The sequence below is a fragment of the Adiantum capillus-veneris genome, chromosome 13, assembly GCF_014529385.1.
Source record: "Adiantum capillus-veneris isolate H3 chromosome 13, ASM1452938v2, whole genome shotgun sequence".
Classification (NCBI taxonomy): Eukaryota; Viridiplantae; Streptophyta; class Polypodiopsida; order Polypodiales; family Pteridaceae; genus Adiantum; species Adiantum capillus-veneris.
The window spans coordinates 73574364-73595591 of record NC_140943.1 but is presented as its reverse complement, the minus strand read 5'-3'; the positions used below and the strand labels follow the sequence as shown (position 1 = coordinate 73595591).

At 39.2% G+C, this 21228-nt stretch overlaps 2 protein-coding genes across 2 annotated transcripts; both read left to right on the top strand.

Moving 5' to 3' along the window:
• The first annotated feature begins 5023 nt into the window (after positions 1 to 5023).
• Positions 5024 to 5887, top strand: LOC147444251 (uncharacterized). Its single transcript, XM_086528087.1, has one exon. The coding sequence runs from the start codon at positions 5027 to 5029 to the stop codon at positions 5885 to 5887; it is 861 nt and encodes a 286-aa protein (XP_086384213.1). The 5' UTR covers positions 5024 to 5026.
• An 11262-nt stretch (positions 5888 to 17149) lies between these two features.
• LOC147444250 (uncharacterized) lies at positions 17150 to 18013 on the top strand. Its single transcript, XM_086528086.1, has one exon. The coding sequence runs from the start codon at positions 17153 to 17155 to the stop codon at positions 18011 to 18013; it is 861 nt and encodes a 286-aa protein (XP_086384212.1). The 5' UTR covers positions 17150 to 17152.
• The last annotated feature ends 3215 nt before the right edge of the window (positions 18014 to 21228 follow it).

The window sequence follows — 21228 nt, the reverse complement described above, 5'->3', positions numbered from 1 at the left end:
CTCCCTTGAGGCAATGAGGCCAAGCAACCTACAAGATGCTCTCCTAAGAGTTAAACCCTTAGCTAAAGAAGTGGCTTACTCTCAAAGGGAGACAATGGGAATCCAAGAAATGGTGTTAAGAAAGAAGACCCTTGAACTGGAATCAAAGGCGAACTAACCCAACCTTTTGACCTCAACCTGTAGTTGTAGCTCAAGCAATTGGAACTTCAAATTTTGATCGTTGATGTTTTGAATGCAATGAATCGGCACATTTTAGAATATTTCTTTTAAGTTAGCTACAAATACACATGAACAAATAGCGCGCACCTTATTATACTAAGCTGCTTATATATTGTTGTGATTAGGTGATGACGTAAACCATTACCATGCTTGTGAACATAGATAGAGATCCAAGAGAAGCATCTAGAGAGAAGAATAGATGTAATCACATTCTTAATATTAAAAGAATGTCATCTCATCTCTTTGAAACTTGAAGCTTTTTTGGTACATTGGAAACTATGAGCCCTTATATTTTCACAACTTTACTCTTAGACATGAAAAGTTTTATAATTACACATTGTAGCAATTATGGGCCTTCATCTTTAAAAACTTGCTGGCTTACTCAGTTTGTACTTCTCAACTTGGTAGCACTTTTGTCAACTTTACGTAGACCAAGGGAAAGATGGTCTTCTTGCCATATAAGAAGTTATGATGTACACTTTTACCATGTCTTGCTTATAAAAAAGACGCAAGGATAGAAGTAAGTAAGAGAATGGAGTAGAGACATTGAATTCAATTGTGTTCATATTGTTGAAACCAATCCTAGAACCCACTCCATTTTCAAAAAAAGCTTTATTGTTATATTGATTTCAGACGGCTTTCATCTCTTCATACCATGATAACTACCTAATCTGTATAATCAACATTGGTAGCATTGCTAAACCAAGATACACCAGAAGGAGGAGATTCTCTCTCTCTCTCTCTCTACCACAATAGAAGTAGAGCACTCCTAAGTTTTTTGAACAAGGGCTAGCACCTTATGGAAAACAATGTCTATGAGAAGCTCCCAAGCTTGGTATCAAGGAACTCTTTGTATAATTTTACATATAATTATGTTTGTTAGAATTTTCAAGAGGTTGTGTAATGCATTACTTTTAGAAATGTAATAGAATATACATGTAGGAATAGAGAATCGATAGTGTTTCACTTGGAAGAGAAGATATCCCTACAAGAATAGAAACAATGTTTCTTTGCTCGCAGCAACGCGCGGGTCACATACTAGTAAACTAACATATGCCATTGAAAGCGGGACCACATGCCATTGAAGTTGGATTCACAATTACATTTTTTATTTTTATGGTTGTATATGTGAGCTTTTATTGAGTGGATTAGGACCAATAGATTCTAGGTTGTAATTGAATTATCCAAGGCATGTAGTTTACTAGTTTTATGAGCCATATTCGTCAGAGGATCAGATTTTGATCATTGACAAAGTATAAAGCTTAATTTTGTGTAAATTGAACTTAGATTTTGAATAAACGAAAGTGAGCGCTCTGTCGTTTTGAGTACTCCGTTGATCTTTTTGCTTCTTGTGCTCGTATCTCCTTCGTGTGAAGTGCTATTGCGAATCCGCGATTGGCATTGCGATTATAGGCGAAAGCTTTTCAGCTCATTGTAATTCTCTCGCAACATTTTTGTGTTTCTAGGGTGGCCATCTTTTTGCTGTTTTTGTTCGTTTTGCTTGATTTATGTATCTGTTTGCAATTTTGAGTATAGGAGAAGATAGAGCTCTTTTAGACAAACTTATTGAGTGTATCAAACGTGGAAATTGACATGCAAAAAATAAGCCCCTTTTGAAAATAACCATGATTTTGTCCGAGTGTCGGATCAGGGATTTGAGATCATAAAGAGGTTCTATTTGGTTTTATCTACCATTTTAGCAAATTTGATTACAAAGCACTTTAGTTCAGTGAAACGTGTATGTGTGCTTACGATTGGAAGATTAATTTTTGGTGATTGACACTCACGAGAGACTAACACTTGAGAGTAGTAAATTGTGACTGGATTTTTTGAGGGATTGACAATAGTTTGTAGACTCCATGCTCTTGTAGGCTCAGCTACATCCCACGAATTGGCATTTTGTGTGTGTGGTTTTTGCTTTGCTACCATAGATATGGTGAGGTTTGACAGTCTGCTCATATTAGTTTTATGAATAACCTAATTCAATATATTGAAGTTCTTGGCTGCCACTTGAAAGTGTGCTTTTAAGCTGTTTGGAATATACATTAAAAAATATACAACTTTCGTTAAACATAAAGTCAACTCAATTTGAAGGTTGTAAGAAGGAAAATGTTGTACTCAGATTGTATGCTAAAGTTTCTAGGGTCATCAGGTGCAATGCTTGTATTCAGAGTTCTATTCATGAGTGTGATTGTGATTCACTCAACCTTTGTCTCTTTCACAAGCTCGCACTCATGTAGTTCAAACAACTGTACAATGTATGCCTGCAGCGTGATCAATCATAATGTTTTTTGTTATGCTTGTTATATACCACTTCTTTTACTCTTGGCGATTTGTATGTCAATTTAATGTGAAAAGGACTTTCCTGCGTTTGAAGTACTTCTTCCTTCACTTCCCATTTCGTTTCTTGAATAGAGAAAAGGTTTGGAAGTAGCGTGTGCTTGACGTGAATCTTTTTGATCTGTTTTTGCATAGATTTGAATAGAAGGAGTTAGAAAGCTAAGCCCTTTTTTAGTGAAATAGCGCTACATATGACGTTATATACTTGTAAATGGAAGCATATCTTTTTTTTGATATATCGGTTTCATCCAAAATTGATTAAATATCTTGTGTATGGAGTTGATTCTCCTTTAAAAGGTTGTCAATGTGTTTGACAATGATCTTTCCATAGCGCTTGTCATTCAAATGGTCAAGCAACATTTTTTTGATTCAATGAGACCATAAGGAGCCAAGGAGGTATTTGTGCTGCGCTCCACTTCCTTGTTGGAATGAAGCAAGGATCCGAGCATGCATGTCAAAGTAAGTGATATGCTTGAAAGTCTATGAACTTAAACTTAAGAAGGATAGATGGACTAACTTGATGGATTGTACTCTTTTCTTAATTCGTTCCAATCCAACTTGCAAGTCCTTGATGTTTCGTAGTCTTCTTTCTCTTTGTCGAAGATCTAGTGCATTTTTTTTTCTCTGAGTTGTTGTATAAGCTCCTTGTTGGTTTCCTTGATACCTTCAACTTACTGAGCACATTGTACAATTTATTGATGTAAGCACATATTCTTGTTGCATGCAATGTTTCGCTCTCATTACAGAACATCATTTTGTATGACCAACTGCCTAGTGTAGCCATACAAGCCATTGTGGCCATCTCCCACATAGTTCACCAAAGAAGTTATATCCTTGAAAGGTGGAGTGGAATTTGTGATCGGATGTTTATGATACATTCAGCCATTCACCCAAAGGTCCACATTTTTCATATCCTATGATTTAAAGTTCTCCTTTAAAGCTTCAGAAATAGTGTTTTTTTTTTTTTTGCAGAAGGGCTCATACTTTCATGCGAGCTATGTGCATATGATACATATCTCTTTGATTTTTTGTACAAGTCTTTGTGAAGAAGCTATAAACCTCCACTGAGTCATGACTAATCAAAACTGCTTGTAGGAGGAGGTGAGGGCAATGAAGGAAAGAACATTCAAGATTCGTGCACGATAGGAGGAAATGGGAGGGAAGGAGGGGGGGGGGGGGGGGGGGGGGGGGGGTGGGTGGTGGTAGGGATGAGCTCAGAGAGCAGAGCTTGGTTTTAAAAATGCGAAAGATTGAAATATTTGGCATTGAATTCGTAACCACAACAGATCTGAAGTGCTATCATTACTGTATTACTTTTTGGGTTTTTTTAATAAAAGTACCCTATAATAAAGGAGATATTCAAATATTTGAAAAAATTGAATGAAAAAGAAGAAAATGAAATTTTTTTTTCTCTCTATACGTTGACATGGCATTTCTTACAAGACTCAAATTTGAGTCTAAAACTTTTTCTAATGATACTTCTTTCAAGAGAAGAGCATCCATAAACCACTCTGAGATCGATACCTTATATGAATTTAAGAGGTAATCAAGAATTATTTTGCTAATTTTTTTTTGGATACTCTATGCAACTATGCTAAGTCTCTCTTTAAGCTCGATTCTCTATTAATTATACACCTTGTTGCTTAAATACGAGAGATTATGCTAATCATGTTTAATGGATTATGCATGATTAAACTTAATTTAGCTAATAAATAATGATAATTATATGCTCGTTATACATAATACATCTTAATTAAGTAATATACATACTTGCAATTAAGAAAGTTATTGACGAGATTAATTTTAATCAATTAAAATTAAATTAAAAAATTAAACTTAAAATTGTATTCTTTATTGCATGATTAAAAGACATGCATCATCAATTTTTATCAATTTTTAGCCACACTTAATTTTTAAACTATTAAAACAAAACAATTACTTTTGTAAGAATTTAAATTTAATTTAAATTTTTCAAACCTTTAAGATATTGAGAAGGTTCTTGGTAAAGTTATGCTATCTGATTACTTTTTATGTAATATTCTAATTGATTTAAGATTAAAATAAAATAAAAATTAGCATTAATTATTCATATTGTGGAGTAAGTCCACCTTGCAGTACCGGCCAGTGCTGATGTAAGCCTATAAGGCAAGAAAGTGTATCTTGATGTAGGGGGTACATGCTATATAGGAAAGAACGCGGGCCTGAACGAAGGCAGAGGTTTTGAGTCCAATCTTGAGATCAAACACACTGTGTATTCCACATTGGTGGAGGAGACATGCAGCAGACAGCTATCTGTTGCTCTCCAGCATAGCCCGCCCCTGTGCATCTCATTCTTGCCCAGAAAATGAGTCATCCTCTCTCTCCACACCAAGCACCCAGCTCTCCTCACTACGAGGATGCATCTATGCATCTTGAGTTCACTACCAGCAACACACAAATGGAGCAAATGCTGCAGACCATCTCCAACATGATGCTTCACGTTAGCCACACAAATCAGGCATTGCTCAATTACCTGTCCACTGCTGCTCCACATACGCAGAAACCCGATTCCAAGATTAGGCTCAAGTCTTTTTCGGGGTTTCCGACCGAAGATGTCCTCACATGGTTGGACCACTTCGACAACGTGGCCAGTTATCATCATTGGTCTGATGATCGCAAAGCGATGGAAGCGCGCACTCTTCTCGAAGGCGTGGCCGCGACTTGGTTCATCCAGCAACCGGAGGACGTGAAAAGTGACTGGGGTATGCTCAAATCTTTACTAATTCAAAATTTTGCTCACCAGAACATTATCCAGAGCGCTTTACAACAACTGCATGTTTTAAAACAACAACAATTAGAGCCTGTCACCCAATTTTCTGTCAAAATGAATCAATTGCTTCTTCGCGCCGACCCTACCATGTCCGAGGAAATGAAACTCTTCTTTCTTTGGCCTCGTCTGCGACATGACATTTCTCGACGTGTTCGTGATCAGGGCCCTACTTCATTTCATGCGGCTATTCAAATTGCACAACGCATTGAAGGTACATTGCAATCTGACATTTCTACCGTGTTAACATCGCAACCTTCTGCTCAAAGATCTGCAGGAGACTCACATCCGACACCCATGGATATTGATATTCAAAATGCTCAAATAAACTCAAGGCCGGTCAACTCCAAGAGAGCATTACCTGATCGTGATGCTCAAGGACGTCCCAAGTGTTTTTACTGCAACACATATGGCCACATTAGGCGGCATTGTCGTCGTCTCCAAGCAACTCAACAACATCAAAATGCACAAATTCAACTGGCTGATGCTGCTGCCCTGGCAGAACTGCCGGAAAACATCTAGGCGGGACGGTGGTGGAAGAGCATCACCCGCATGTTCAAGCAGCAGCATCTTCCGGGCGCATGGTGTGTTCATTGCCAGTTCAAATCGAGGACACATCACATGAGGCACTTCTAGATTTTGGGAGTACAATCTCTTCTATTAGTCAGGAGCTAGTCCAGCGATTAGGCCTTCTCACCAGCACAACTCCTCCAATCACTGTGTTGTTTGGAGACAACAATCAAAAGTATCATTCCCACTCACAAGTTTTTTGCACATTCACAATAGCCCACAAACAATTCACTCATGCATTTTATGTTTTGCCTAGACAGTTGTTTCCCCTTACATTAGGTTGTGACTGGTTTGTTAAGACCAAAGCTCAATTACACTTTGATTCTCAGCATTTAATTTTGCCAAACACAGTTCCCCTTTCAATGTTTTGCTCACATCGAGGGCCAAATTTTGTGCATGCACAGTATGTTGTTGTAGATCAAGATACACGTCTTCGTGACGTCCGCATAATGCTACATCAATTTCCCAAACTGTTTAGGACACATAATTCCCCAATCAATCTTCCTATCACGCATCGTATCAATACCAGTGATGCTCCCCCAGTACGCATGGCCTCTCGCCGTAGGTCTCCTTTAGAGAAACAACGCATCAGTCTGGCAGTCCAAGATATGCTCAGAAAGGGAGTAATTAAACCCTCATGTAGTGATTGGGTCTCCGAACCCCATTTGGTTCGGAAGGAAGATGGCAGTTACAGATTTTGTATTGACTTTCGGCCGCTTAACAAAGTCACCATCCATGATCTTTACCCCTTACCTAGAATAGATGTCATGTTGGATCAACTGGGAATATCGCAATACTTCACATCCCTTGACCTGGCCTCCGGGTATTGGCAAATCCCTTTGCACGCATCTGACGCCCACAAAACTGCTTTCCGAACACCTATGGGTTTGTACGAATTTACAAGAATGCCGTTTGGTCTATCTGATGCAGGAAGCTCGTTCTAGAGAACATCCAATAATATCTTTGGCGATCTCATCGAACAGGGCGTGGTCTTAGTGTATTTAGACGACATTCTCATCCACACACAGAGTTGGGACCAGCACCTAGAAGTATTGCGGGAAGTCTTGAAGAGAATTCAGGACTACAAACTCAAGTTGCAATTCAAAAAGTGTAAGTGGGGCAGCACCAGGCTTAAATTTCTGGGTTTTATCATCTCCGTAACAGGCATACAGATGGATCCTTCAAAAATAGTTGCCATTCAGGATTACCCTCCTCCAACTACAGTTAAACACTCCAAATTTTTCTAGGAATGGCTAATTTTGCCCTGCGTTTTGTCCCCAACTTGGCTTCCATAACCTATCCTCTTCGACGACTGCTCAAAAAGAATACTAGGTACAATTGGACATCAGCATGTCAGCAAAGTTTTGAAAAGCTCAAGCACGTCATAAAGGAAGCAGATCTTTTGGCTCACCCCGATTTCCAAAAGCCATTTAAGCTTCAGACAGATGCGTCAAATCAGGGTTTAGGAGCAGTGCTCCTCCAGCAAGATGATCTCTTGCAATGGCAGCCTATTTCATTCATCAGTCGGTCCCTTACACAGGCTGAGGCTAACTACTCGACAACTGAAAAGGAGTTTCTCGCCATAGTTTGGTCTTTTCACAAGCTACATCCTTACCTTCATGGGACGCAGGTAATGGTCGAAACAGATCACAAGCCTCTCATTCATCTGTTGCAAAAGCACCACCCTCCTGGGCGATTACTATGCTGGGCTCTTGCTTTGCAGGAGTATCGGTTCTCCATCAGCTATTGCAAAGGCATCCACAATTTCGTGGCTGATGGGCTTTCTAGGGCTGAACACCAAGCAACACAATTCACCCCCCCTCCAGAAAATCTACCAGTAGCACTCAATCAGATGGCTGCCTTGCAACAGCAAGACCCCGAAATTCAGCATATACTCCAAAAGCTACGGTCAGCACAGTCCACAAACCATCAGCAAAGGTTTATGGTATTCGATCAAGTTTTACACTATGTTTCTGAGGGCCAACAACCGCGGATTGTGGTGCCTATTGCATTACAACCTCTCTATTTACAATTTTATCACGCTCATCCCATGTGAGGACATCTAGGCTTTCACAAGGTTTTAGAAAAGCTGCGCCTACACTATTATTGGCCAAAGATGAGGCAGTCAGTCTCTGACTTCCTTCAAAGATGTGAGACATGTCAAAGCACTAAATCTCCCCCTCGGAATACAGGAAGCTAGCCCCAATAGTGGTCAGTGAAGCATTTGAGCTGGTGGGCTGGGATCTAATGGGCCCTTTCCCCACATCTGTTACAGGTAATCGCTATATTCTCGTCATCACAGAATACTTAACCAGGTGGTGTGAGGCAATTGTGCTCCCAGATGCAACTGCATCTACAATCGCTACAGCACTCTTACAGAAGCTTATTTTCAGCCATGGATGTCCTAGACAAGTCTTATATGATCAAGGAACACAATTCAAGAGTGAAGTCCTCACAATTCTAACAAAAAGTCTGGGAGTAGCTCAACTCTTTGCTTCCCCATATCACCCTCAGACTAATGGTTTAACAGAGCATTTAAATCGCACACTCAAGCAAGTAATTGCTGCATTTGTAGATCCTTTGCATCAAGACTGGGATCAAGTGTTGCCGTTTGCAGTACATGCATACAACACTTCAGTCCAGGCTTCCACACGAGTTAGTCCTTTTCGATCTTTGTATGGGCGCGATCCTCGCCTTCCTCCTGATATGGCAACATTACAACTCACACCATCCAAAGAAGATGCGGTTGACTGGCTACATTATCTCCAACAGCAACAACCTCTTCTCCGTAGAGCCCTTCTTCACAATTTACACATAGCACAAACCCGTTAGAAAAAAGCTTATGATGAAGGCCGGATCTTGGTGGAATACCCAGTGAATGCTTTAGTACTACTGTACTACCCCATCCGACGCCCGGGTTTGAGTGAATCTTTGTTACACCGTTGGGTTGGGCCCTACAAAATCTTGCACAGGCTCCGCACCAACACCTATAGATTGCAGCGATTGTCTAACAACCGTATCACCACTGCTCACATCACGCGCATGAAGCCTTATCACGCCCCTTCACAGACGTGATGACCCCCTTCTTCTGTTTTTGGGGGGAGGTGTGGAGTAAGTCCACCTGGCAGTACCGGCGAGTGCTGATGTAAGCCTATAAGGCAAGAAAGTGTATCTTGATGTAGGGGGTACATGCTATATAGGAAAGAACGCGGGCCTGAACGAAGGCAGAGGTTTTGAGTCCAATCTTGAGATCAAACGCACTGTGTATTCCACAATATGAGCATTAAAAATGAAAGCCTTGTATTAAAAGATTGATTTCGATCTTACATAAAATTTATAATTTTTGTAAAATTTTTAAAGCTTGCTTACTATATATTTTGGCCATCTTTAGCTACAATTATGATAAATAGCGTTTAACTATATCTATCTATGGTAATTATAAAAGAGCTCACTTAATTTATAAAAATATAAGAATTAAGCATTTACACTCAAGTTAGTTTTAAAATAAAAAAAATAAATAAATAAATTTCCCAAAAATTATGAGAGTGTATTTGATAGCTCTAGTACATTCTTCGCTACTGTTAGAAATTAAAAGATGTTAATAAAATAATTTAAGTATAGTAGCTACTATTTACATACGCTATGCCTTCACATAAAAGAGTTCAAAATCAAATGGTGAAAGACCATGAGGCCGGTCCTAACAACTTGGCAACATCAGTGGAACATCAGGAGGGTATAACAATTTATCTAACATGGATGGTGTACAAGTTAGCTATGCCATTTAAATTATGCATACAATGCATACGTAACGATAGAAAGTCAATAGGAATCCCATCTTAAGAAAACACTGATCAAAACATAGGATTTATAACTGGAAACACGATATTTAGTTGTAGACTAAAAAAGAAATATTTGGGATAGATTTGCTGACAAAGAAAGAATGATTGTCAAACCTTTTGGTCTTGAATTCTTTCTTAGTAACATTGATATTAGGTGACTATTGTCGTGTCGTGACGCAAGGTGCACCACAGTCGCCGTGACGGAAGTACACTCAGGTTGTGTGAGTGGAATACAATAAACTCCTTGTTTTTTTGTAGCGTGAGACGACGTTCAATATGACACCACTACTACTGTGGCAAGAGTACGCTCTGTTTGGCTCATCAAGTTACTTGCCGAGCAATATGGGATGCTTAGGCTAGCAAGGGTTTTTGGATAATGTATATATAGATCTATTTTGATTGTGCAAGTAGAATTTCGTAAGAGAAATCTATTCCAAGATTTTTGGGAGAAAAATAATTTAACTCCTTTGGTTTCAAAAGAATGTTTTTAATACTATTTGAAAAGCTATTGGAATGAACATGTTTCATACATTAATAAAAACACTTGAATGTGTTTCACAATGTGATAGTAATTAGAAACAGAAAGCAAAGTGGTGTGAATGCGGTGTGGAAAATGGGAGAATGATGCAACGATTTTTTAAATTTCTGTCAGCTTAGCTGGTGTCATGCGTTAGGAAATCGTGAAATTTGATGGCTGTGGCTCTGAAAGCTATGGGGTAAAAATATCCAAGGTCAGCTACTTTGGAGTATGCACTTTCTAAGTTGACTTTTGTTTAGATATGTAATACCATAGGATATGGTGAAACTCAACGGTATGTGCCTCTTGCTTGAGGATCTACGGGGTTAGGACTCACGACCCTATGGTGTCTGTGCAGAGCATAGAAAGTAAGATGTCAACTATTGGGTTATGGTTTTCCTTTAGGTTATGTGATGCAAAATGAGATCAAGCATTTACTAGTGGTTCATGCGTAAAGCTACAAGTGTAGCAAGAGTAATGTCCCTTGGATCTCTCAATCTATGGAAATAGAGTTCAAAACTTATCAAAGGCATCCCATACTCCATATTGGTCGGGCGGGGACCTCGCAGTAGTATTAAAGTGCGGTTCAGTAATCCTAGGAGAATGAAATGTTTTCTTGTAGAAAGGAACAAATGTTTGATACTTAGTTGGCTTAGGAATATTGCTTTTCTATGCTTCATAGATTTACGATTGGATTTGCTTAATGCAGGGAGATATTTATATGGCTTACCAAAAGTTTATAATATTTTCCATCATGTATGAGGTTGCTTGTCGTTCACCAAAATATGGTTTTTGAAAGACGGTGATGAAGATTCTTGACAAGTTGTTTATACCATCTGCCTTGAGGATTCAAAGAGGATAGAGGATTGATTGGATACCATTTGGTGGCATCTACTACATTGAAGCAAATCGACTAAGATGCATGGCTAATAACTTGAAGAAGCTTTGTTGAGCTGAAGAATTGAAAGTCATTGCGGTCTACTTCTTTATTGGCATCACAAAAACTAACATAACTATCACAATCAAAGAAAAATAAGTATCTCAGACCTCGTGGGTTTATGATCAGATTAGTAGCATTATTTTTGGTGGTAGAATGAGACATGTGTGTATCTCTCAGTTTTTGGGGATCACTAGATGTTGTATTTCTTGATCCTATAGCATAACTCCCAATATTTTACAAACTCAATGTATTGGGATCATGGGATATGCTACTTGTGTATGTAAAATTACCTTTATGGCAACTCATGTTTTATATAAAAAAATGAAAATATGAATAAAAATCAGTCCCTTGAGCTCTCTTGTTTGACTATTTTGTCTTCATTAACCTGAAAAATTGCAAAGTATATAAGTCTAACTTAAGCATTGTGTTATATAGGATGCGGTTTATACATCTCTTCAAGACAAGAAACTTCTTCTTAAGCAAGTTTGAGTGCCCTCTTTCAAAGGAGAAGGTTCAAGGAACTCAAATTTAACATGATGCCAAAGTATGGCTTGAAGAGATGGATGATCACTTTATTGTTTGTTGTTGGCACTTCTATTCTATATTAGGCATGTTCCATCTTATCGGTGATGCTAAGCTTTGGTGGAAGAAGTATTGCAAGGACAATGGTGGTAGCACAAGGCACCCAAACTTGAGAAGACATTAAGATTGCAATAAAGAAACACTATCTCCTACCTGATCTCACGAGTCCCTTAAGATGAACGAGTTCTTCAACCTATGTGAGTATCACCTTAATTCAGAGGAGTAGTACTCAAAAAATGTAACCCTTAAGCCCTATTCTCCTCAAATGTCTACTGAACAACAAGTAGCCCCTTTTTGGCAAGGTTTAAATGCTCCTATGAACACCTCCCTTGAGGCAATGAGGCCAAGCAACCTACAAGATGCTCTCCTAAGAGTTAAACCCTTAGCTAAAGAAGTGGCTTACTCTCAAAGGGGAGACAATGGGAATCCAAGAAATGGTGTTAAGAGAAGAAGACCCTTGAACTGGAATCAAAGGTGAACTAACCCAACCTTTTGACCTCAACCTGTAGTTGTAGCTCAAGCAATTGGAACTTCAAATTTTGATCGTTGATGTTTTGAATGCAATGAATCGGCACATTTTAGAAATATTTCTTTTAAGTTAGCTACAAATACACATGAACAAATAGCGCGCACCTTATTATACTAAGCTGCTTATATATTGTTGTGATTAGGTGATGACGTAAACCATTACCATGCTTGTGAACATAGATAGAGATCCAAGAGAAGCATCTAGAGAGAAGAATAGATGTAATCACATTCTTAATATTAAAAGAATGTCATCTCATCTCTTTGAAACTTGAAGCTTTTTTGGTACATTGGAAACTATGAGCCCTTATATTTTCACAACTTTACTCTTAGACATGAAAAGTTTTATAATTACACATTGTAGCAATTATGGGCCTTCATCTTTAAAAACTTGCTGGCTTACTCATTTGTACTTCTCAACTTGGTAGCACTTTTGTCAACTTTACGTAGACCAAGGGAAAGATGGTCTTCTTGCCATATAAGAAGTTATGATGTACACTTTTACCATGTCTTGCTTATAAAAAAGACGCAAGGATAGAAGTAAGTAAGAGAATGGAGTAGAGACATTGAATTCAATTGTGTTCATATTGTTGAAACCAATCCTAGAACCCACTCCATTTTCAAAAAAAGCTTTATTGTTATATTGATTTCAGACGGCTTTCATCTCTTCATACCATGATAACTACCTAATCTGTATAATCAACATTGGTAGCATTGCTAAACCAAGATACACCAGAAGGAGGAGATTCTCTCTCTCTCTCTCTCTACCACAATAGAAGTAGAGCACTCCTAAGTTTTTTGAACAAGGGCTAGCACCTTATGGAAAACAATGTCTATGAGAAGCTCCCAAGCTTGGTATCAAGGAACTCTTTGTATAATTTTACATATAATTATGTTTGTTAGAATTTTCAAGAGGTTGTGTAATGCATTACTTTTAGAAATGTAATAGAATATACATGTAGGAATAGAGAATCGATAGTGTTTCACTTGGAAGAGAAGATATCCCTACAAGAATAGAAACAATGTTTCTTTGCTCGCAGCAACGCGCGGGTCACATACTAGTAAACTAACATATGCCATTGAAAGCGGGACCACATGCCATTGAAGTTGGATTCACAATTACATTTTTTATTTTTATGGTTGTATATGTGAGCTTTTATTGAGTGGATTAGGACCAATAGATTCTAGGTTGTAATTGAATTATCCAAGGCATGTAGTTTACTAGTTTTATGAGCCATATTCGTCAGAGGATCAGATTTTGATCATTGACAAAGTATAAAGCTTAATTTTGTGTAAATTGAACTTAGATTTTGAATAAACGAAAGTGAGCGCTCTGTCGTTTTGAGTACTCCGTTGATCTTTTTGCTTCTTGTGCTCGTATCTCCTTCGTGTGAAGTGCTATTGCGAATCCGCGATTGGCATTGTGATTATAGGCGAAAGCTTTTCAGCTCATTGTAATTCTCTCGCAACATTTTTGTGTTTCTAGGGTGGCCATCTTTTTGCTGTTTTTGTTCGTTTTGCTTGATTTATGTATCTGTTTGCAATTTTGAGTATAGGAGAAGATAGAGCTCTTTTAGACAAACTTATTGAGTGTATCAAACGTGGAAATTGACATGCAAAAAATAAGCCCCTTTTGAAAATAACCATGATTTTGTCCGAGTGTCGGATCAGGGATTTGAGATCATAAAGAGGTTCTATTTGGTTTTATCTACCATTTTAGCAAATTTGATTACAAAGCACTTTAGTTCAGTGAAACGTGTATGTGTGCTTACGATTGGAAGATTAATTTTTGGTGATTGACACTCACGAGAGACTAACACTTGAGAGTAGTAAATTGTGACTGGATTTTTTGAGGGATTGACAATAGTTTGTAGACTCCATGCTCTTGTAGGCTCAGCTACATCCCACGAATTGGCATTTTGTGTGTGTGGTTTTTGCTTTGCTACCATAGATATGGTGAGGTTTGACAGTCTGCTCATATTAGTTTTATGAATAACCTAATTCAATATATTGAAGTTCTTGGCTGCCACTTGAAAGTGTGCTTTTAAGCTGTTTGGAATATACATTAAAAAATATACAACTTTCGTTAAACATAAAGTCAACTCAATTTGAAGGTTGTAAGAAGGAAAATGTTGTACTCAGATTGTATGCTAAAGTTTCTAGGGTCATCAGGTGCAATGCTTGTATTCAGAGTTCTATTCATGAGTGTGATTGTGATTCACTCAACCTTTGTCTCTTTCACAAGCTCGCACTCATGTAGTTCAAACAACTGTACAATGTATGCCTGCAGCGTGATCAATCATAATGTTTTTTGTTATGCTTGTTATATACCACTTCTTTTACTCTTGGCGATTTGTATGTCAATTTAATGTGAAAAGGACTTTCCTGCATTTGAAGTACTTCTTCCTTCACTTCCCATTTCGTTTCTTGAATAGAGAAAAGGTTTGGAAGTAGCGTGTGCTTGACGTGAATCTTTTTGATCTGTTTTTGCATAGATTTGAATAGAAGGAGTTAGAAAGCTAAGCCCTTTTTTAGTGAAATAGCGCTACATATGACGTTATATACTTGTAAATGGAAGCATATCTTTTTTTTGATATATCGGTTTCATCCAAAATTGATTAAATATCTTGTGTATGGAGTTGATTCTCCTTTAAAAGGTTGTCAATGTGTTTGACAATGATCTTTCCATAGCGCTTGTCATTCAAATGGTCAAGCAACATTTTTTTGATTCAATGAGACCATAAGGAGCCAAGGAGGTATTTGTGCTGCGCTCCACTTCCTTGTTGGAATGAAGCAAGGATCCGAGCATGCATGTCAAAGTAAGTGATATGCTTGAAAGTCTATGAACTTAAACTTAAGAAGGATAGATGGACTAACTTGATGGATTGTACTCTTTTCTTAATTCGTTCCAATCCAACTTGCAAGTCCTTGATGTTTCGTAGTCTTCTTTCTCTTTGTCGAAGATCTAGTGCATTTTTTTTTCTCTGAGTTGTTGTATAAGCTCCTTGCTGGTTTCCTTGATACCTTCAACTTACTGAGCACATTGTACAATTTATTGATGTAAGCACATATTCTTGTTGCATGCAATGTTTCGCTCTCATTACAGAACATCATTTTGTATGACCAACTGCCTAGTGTAGCCATACAAGCCATTGTGGCCATCTCCCACATAGTTCACCAAAGAAGTTATATCCTTGAAAGGTGGAGTGGAATTTGTGATCGGATGTTTATGATACATTCAGCCATTCACCCAAAGGTCCACATTTTTCATATCCTATGATTTAAAGTTCTCCTTTAAAGCTTCAGAAATAGTGTTTTTTTTTTTTTTTGCAGAAGGGCTCATACTTTCATGCGAGCTATGTGCATATGATACATATCTCTTTGATTTTTTGTACAAGTCTTTGTGAAGAAGCTATAAACCTCCACTGAGTCATGACTAATCAAAACTGCTTGTAGGAGGAGGTGAGGGCAATGAAGGAAAGAACATTCAAGATTCGTGCACGATAGGAGGAAATGGGAGGGAAGGAGGGGGGGGGGGGTGGTGGTGGTAGGGATGAGCTCAGAGAGCAGAGCTTGGTTTTTAAAAATGCGAAAGATTGAAATATTTGGCATTGAATTCGTAACCACAACAGATCTGAAGTGCTATCATTACTGTATTACTTTTTGGGTTTTTTTTAATAAAAGTACCCTATAATAAAGGAGATATTCAAATATTTGAAAAAATTGAATGAAAAAGAAGAAAATGAAATTTTTATTTTCTCTCTATACGTTGACATGGCATTTCTTACAAGACTCAAATTTGAGTCTAAACTTTTTCTAATGATACTTCTTTCAAGAGAAGAGCATCCATAAACCACTCTGAGATCGATACCTTATATGAATTTAAGAGGTAATCAAGAATTATTTTGCTAATTTTTTTTTGGATACTCTATGCAACTATGCTAAGTCTCTCTTTAAGCTCGATTCTCTATTAATTATACACCTTGTTGCTTAAATACGAGAGATTATGCTAATCATGTTTAATGGATTATGCATGATTAAACTTAATTTAGCTAATAAATAATGATAATTATATGCTCGTTATACATAATACATCTTAATTAAGTAATATACATACTTGCAATTAAGAAAGTTATTGACGAGATTAATTTTAATCAATTAAAATTAAATTAAAAAATTAAACTTAAAATTGTATTCTTTATTGCATGATTAAAAGACATGCATCATCAATTTTTATCAATTTTTAGCCACACTTAATTTTTAAACTATTAAAACAAAACAATTACTTTTGTAAGAATTTAAATTTAATTTAAATTTTTCAAACCTTTAAGATATTGAGAAGGTTCTTGGTAAAGTTATGCTATCTGATTACTTTTTATGTAATATTCTAATTGATTTAAGATTAAAATAAAATAAAAATTAGCATTAATTATTCATATTGTGGAGTAAGTCCACCTTGCAGTACCGGCCAGTGCTGATGTAAGCCTATAAGGCAAGAAAGTGTATCTTGATGTAGGGGGTACATGCTATATAGGAAAGAACGCGGGCCTGAACGAAGGCAGAGGTTTTGAGTCCAATCTTGAGATCAAACACACTGTGTATTCCACATTGGTGGAGGAGACATGCAGCAGACAGCTATCTGTTGCTCTCCAGCATAGCCCGCCCCTGTGCATCTCATTCTTGCCCAGAAAATGAGTCATCCTCTCTCTCCACACCAAGCACCCAGCTCTCCTCACTACGAGGATGCATCTATGCATCTTGAGTTCACTACCAGCAACACACAAATGGAGCAAATGCTGCAGACCATCTCCAACATGATGCTTCACGTTAGCCACACAAATCAGGCATTGCTCAATTACCTGTCCACTGCTGCTCCACATACGCAAAAACCCGATTCCAAGATTAGGCTCAAGTCTTTTTCGGGGTTTCCGACCGAAGATGTCCTCACATGGTTGGACCACTTCGACAACGTGGCCAGTTATCATCATTGGTCTGATGATCGCAAAGCGATGGAAGCGCGCACTCTTCTCGAAGGCGTGGCCGCGACTTGGTTCATCCAGCAACCGGAGGACGTGAAAAGTGACTGGGGTATGCTCAAATCTTTACTAATTCAAAATTTTGCTCACCAGAACATTATCCAGAGCGCTTTACAACAACTGCATGTTTTAAAACAACAACAATTAGAGCCTGTCACCCAATTTTCTGTCAAAATGAATCAATTGCTTCTTCGCGCCGACCCTACCATGTCCGAGGAAATGAAACTCTTCTTTCTTTGGCCTCGTCTGCGACATGACATTTCTCGACGTGTTCGTGATCAGGGCCCTACTTCATTTCATGCGGCTATTCAAATTGCACAACGCATTGAAGGTACATTGCAATCTGACATTTCTACCGTGTTAACATCGCAACCTTCTGCTCAAAGATCTGCAGGAGACTCACATCCGACACCCATGGATATTGATATTCAAAATGCTCAAATAAACTCAAGGCCGGTCAACTCCAAGAGAGCATTACCTGATCGTGATGCTCAAGGACGTCCCAAGTGTTTTTACTGCAACACATATGGCCACATTAGGCGGCATTGTCGTCGTCTCCAAGCAACTCAACAACATCAAAATGCACAAATTCAACTGGCTGATGCTGCTGCCCTGGCAGAACTGCCGGAAAACATCTAGGCGGGACGGTGGTGGAAGAGCATCACCCGCATGTTCAAGCAGCAGCATCTTCCGGGCGCATGGTGTGTTCATTGCCAGTTCAAATCGAGGACACATCACATGAGGCACTTCTAGATTTTGGGAGTACAATCTCTTCTATTAGTCAGGAGCTAGTCCAACGATTAGGCCTTCTCACCAGCACAACTCCTCCAATCACTGTGTTGTTTGGAGACAACAATCAAAAGTATCATTCCCACTCACAAGTTTTTTGCACATTCACAATAGCCCACAAACAATTCACTCATGCATTTTATGTTTTGCCTAGACAGTTGTTTCCCCTTACATTAGGTTGTGACTGGTTTGTTAAGACCAAAGCTCAATTACACTTTGATTCTCAGCATTTAATTTTGCCAAACACAGTTCCCCTTTCAATGTTTTGCTCACATCGAGGGCCAAATTTTGTGCATGCACAGTATGTTGTTGTAGATCAAGATACACGTCTTCGTGACGTCCGCATAATGCTACATCAATTTCCCAAACTGTTTAGGACACATAATTCCCCAATCAATCTTCCTATCACGCATCGTATCAATACCAGTGATGCTCCCCCAGTACGCATGGCCTCTCGCCGTAGGTCTCCTTTAGAGAAACAACGCATCAGTCTGGCAGTCCAAGATATGCTCAGAAAGGGAGTAATTAAACCCTCATGTAGTGATTGGGTCTCCGAACCCCATTTGGTTCGGAAGGAAGATGGCAGTTACAGATTTTGTATTGACTTTCGGCCGCTTAACAAAGTCACCATCCATGATCTTTACCCCTTACCTAGAATAGATGTCATGTTGGATCAACTGGGAATATCGCAATACTTCACATCCCTTGACCTGGCCTCCGGGTATTGGCAAATCCCTTTGCACGCATATGACGCCCACAAAACTGCTTTCCGAACACCTATGGGTTTGTACGAATTTACAAGAATGCCGTTTGGTCTATCTGATGCAGGAAGCTCGTTCTAGAGAACATCCAATAATATCTTTGGCGATCTCATCGAACAGGGCGTGGTCTTAGTGTATTTAGACGACATTCTCATCCACACACAGAGTTGGGACCAGCACCTAGAAGTATTGCGGGAAGTCTTGAAGAGAATTCAGGACTACAAACTCAAGTTGCAATTCAAAAAGTGTAAGTGGGGCAGCACCAGGCTTAAATTTCTGGGTTTTATCATCTCCGTAACAGGCATACAGATGGATCCTTCAAAAATAGTTGCCATTCAGGATTACCCTCCTCCAACTACAGTTAAAGCACTCCAAATTTTTCTAGGAATGGCTAATTTTGCCCTGCGTTTTGTCCCCAACTTGGCTTCCATAACCTATCCTCTTCGACGACTGCTCAAAAAGAATACTAGGTACAATTGGACATCAGCATGTCAGCAAAGTTTTGAAAAGCTCAAGCACGTCATAAAGGAAGCAGATCTTTTGGCTCACCCCGATTTCCAAAAGCCATTTAAGCTTCAGACAGATGCGTCAAATCAGGGTTTAGGAGCAGTGCTCCTCCAGCAAGATGATCTCTTGCAATGGCAGCCTATTTCATTCATCAGTCGGTCCCTTACACAGGCTGAGGCTAACTACTCGACAACTGAAAAGGAGTTTCTCGCCATAGTTTGGTCTTTTCACAAGCTACATCCTTACCTTCATGGGACGCAGGTAATGGTCGAAACAGATCACAAGCCTCTCATTCATCTGTTGCAAAAGCACCACCCTCCTGGGCGATTACTATGCTGGGCTCTTGCTTTGCAGGAGTATCGGTTCTCCATCAGCTATTGCAAAGGCATCCACAATTTCGTGGCTGATGGGCTTTCTAGGGCTGAACACCAAGCAACACAATTCACCCCCCCTCCAGAAAATCTACCAGTAGCACTCAATCAGATGGCTGCCTTGCAACAGCAAGACCCCGAAATTCAGCATATACTCCAAAAGCTACGGTCAGCACAGTCCACAAACCATCAGCAAAGGTTTATGGTATTCGATCAAGTTTTACACTATGTTTCTGAGGGCCAACAACCGCGGATTGTGGTGCCTATTGCATTACAACCTCTCTATTTACAATTTTATCACGCTCATCCCATGTGAGGACATCTAGGCTTTCACAAGGTTTTAGAAAAGCTGCGCCTACACTATTATTGGCCAAAGATGAGGCAGTCAGTCTCTGACTTCCTTCAAAGATGTGAGACATGTCAAAGCACTAAATCTCCCCCTCGGAATACAGGAAAGCTAGCCCCAATAGTGGTCAGTGAAGCATTTGAGCTGGTGGGCTGGGATCTAATGGGCCCTTTCCCCACATCTGTTACAGGTAATCGCTATATTCTCGTCATCACAGAATACTTAACCAGGTGGTGTGAGGCAATTGTGCTCCCAGATGCAACTGCATCTACAATCGCTACAGCACTCTTACAGAAGCTTATTTTCAGCCATGGATGTCCTAGACAAGTCTTATATGATCAAGGAACACAATTCAAGAGTGAAGTCCTCACAATTCTAACAAAAAGTCTGGGAGTAGCTCAACTCTTTGCTTCCCCATATCACCCTCAGACTAATGGTTTAACAGAGCATTTAAATCGCACACTCAAGCAAGTAATTGCTGCATTTGTAGATCCTTTGCATCAAGACTGGGATCAAGTGTTGCCGTTTGCAGTACATGCATACAACACTTCAGTCCAGGCTTCCACACGAGTTAGTCCTTTTCGATCTTTGTATGGGCGCGATCCTCGCCTTCCTCCTGATATGGCAACATTACAACTCACACCATCCAAAGAAGATGCGGTTGACTGGCTACATTATCTCCAACAGCAACAACCTCTTCTCCGTAGAGCCCTTCTTCACAATTTACACATAGCACAAACCCGTTAGAAAAAAGCTTATGATGAAGGCCGGATCTTGGTGGAATACCCAGTGAATGCTTTAGTACTACTGTACTACCCCATCCGACGCCCGGGTTTGAGTGAATCTTTGTTACACCGTTGGGTTGGGCCCTACAAAATCTTGCACAGGCTCCGCACCAACACCTATAGATTGCAGCGATTGTCTAACAACCGTATCACCACTGCTCACATCACGCGCATGAAGCCTTATCACGCCCCTTCACAGACGTGATGACCCCCTTCTTCTGTTTTTGGGGGGAGGTGTGGAGTAAGTCCACCTGGCAGTACCGGCGAGTGCTGATGTAAGCCTATAAGGCAAGAA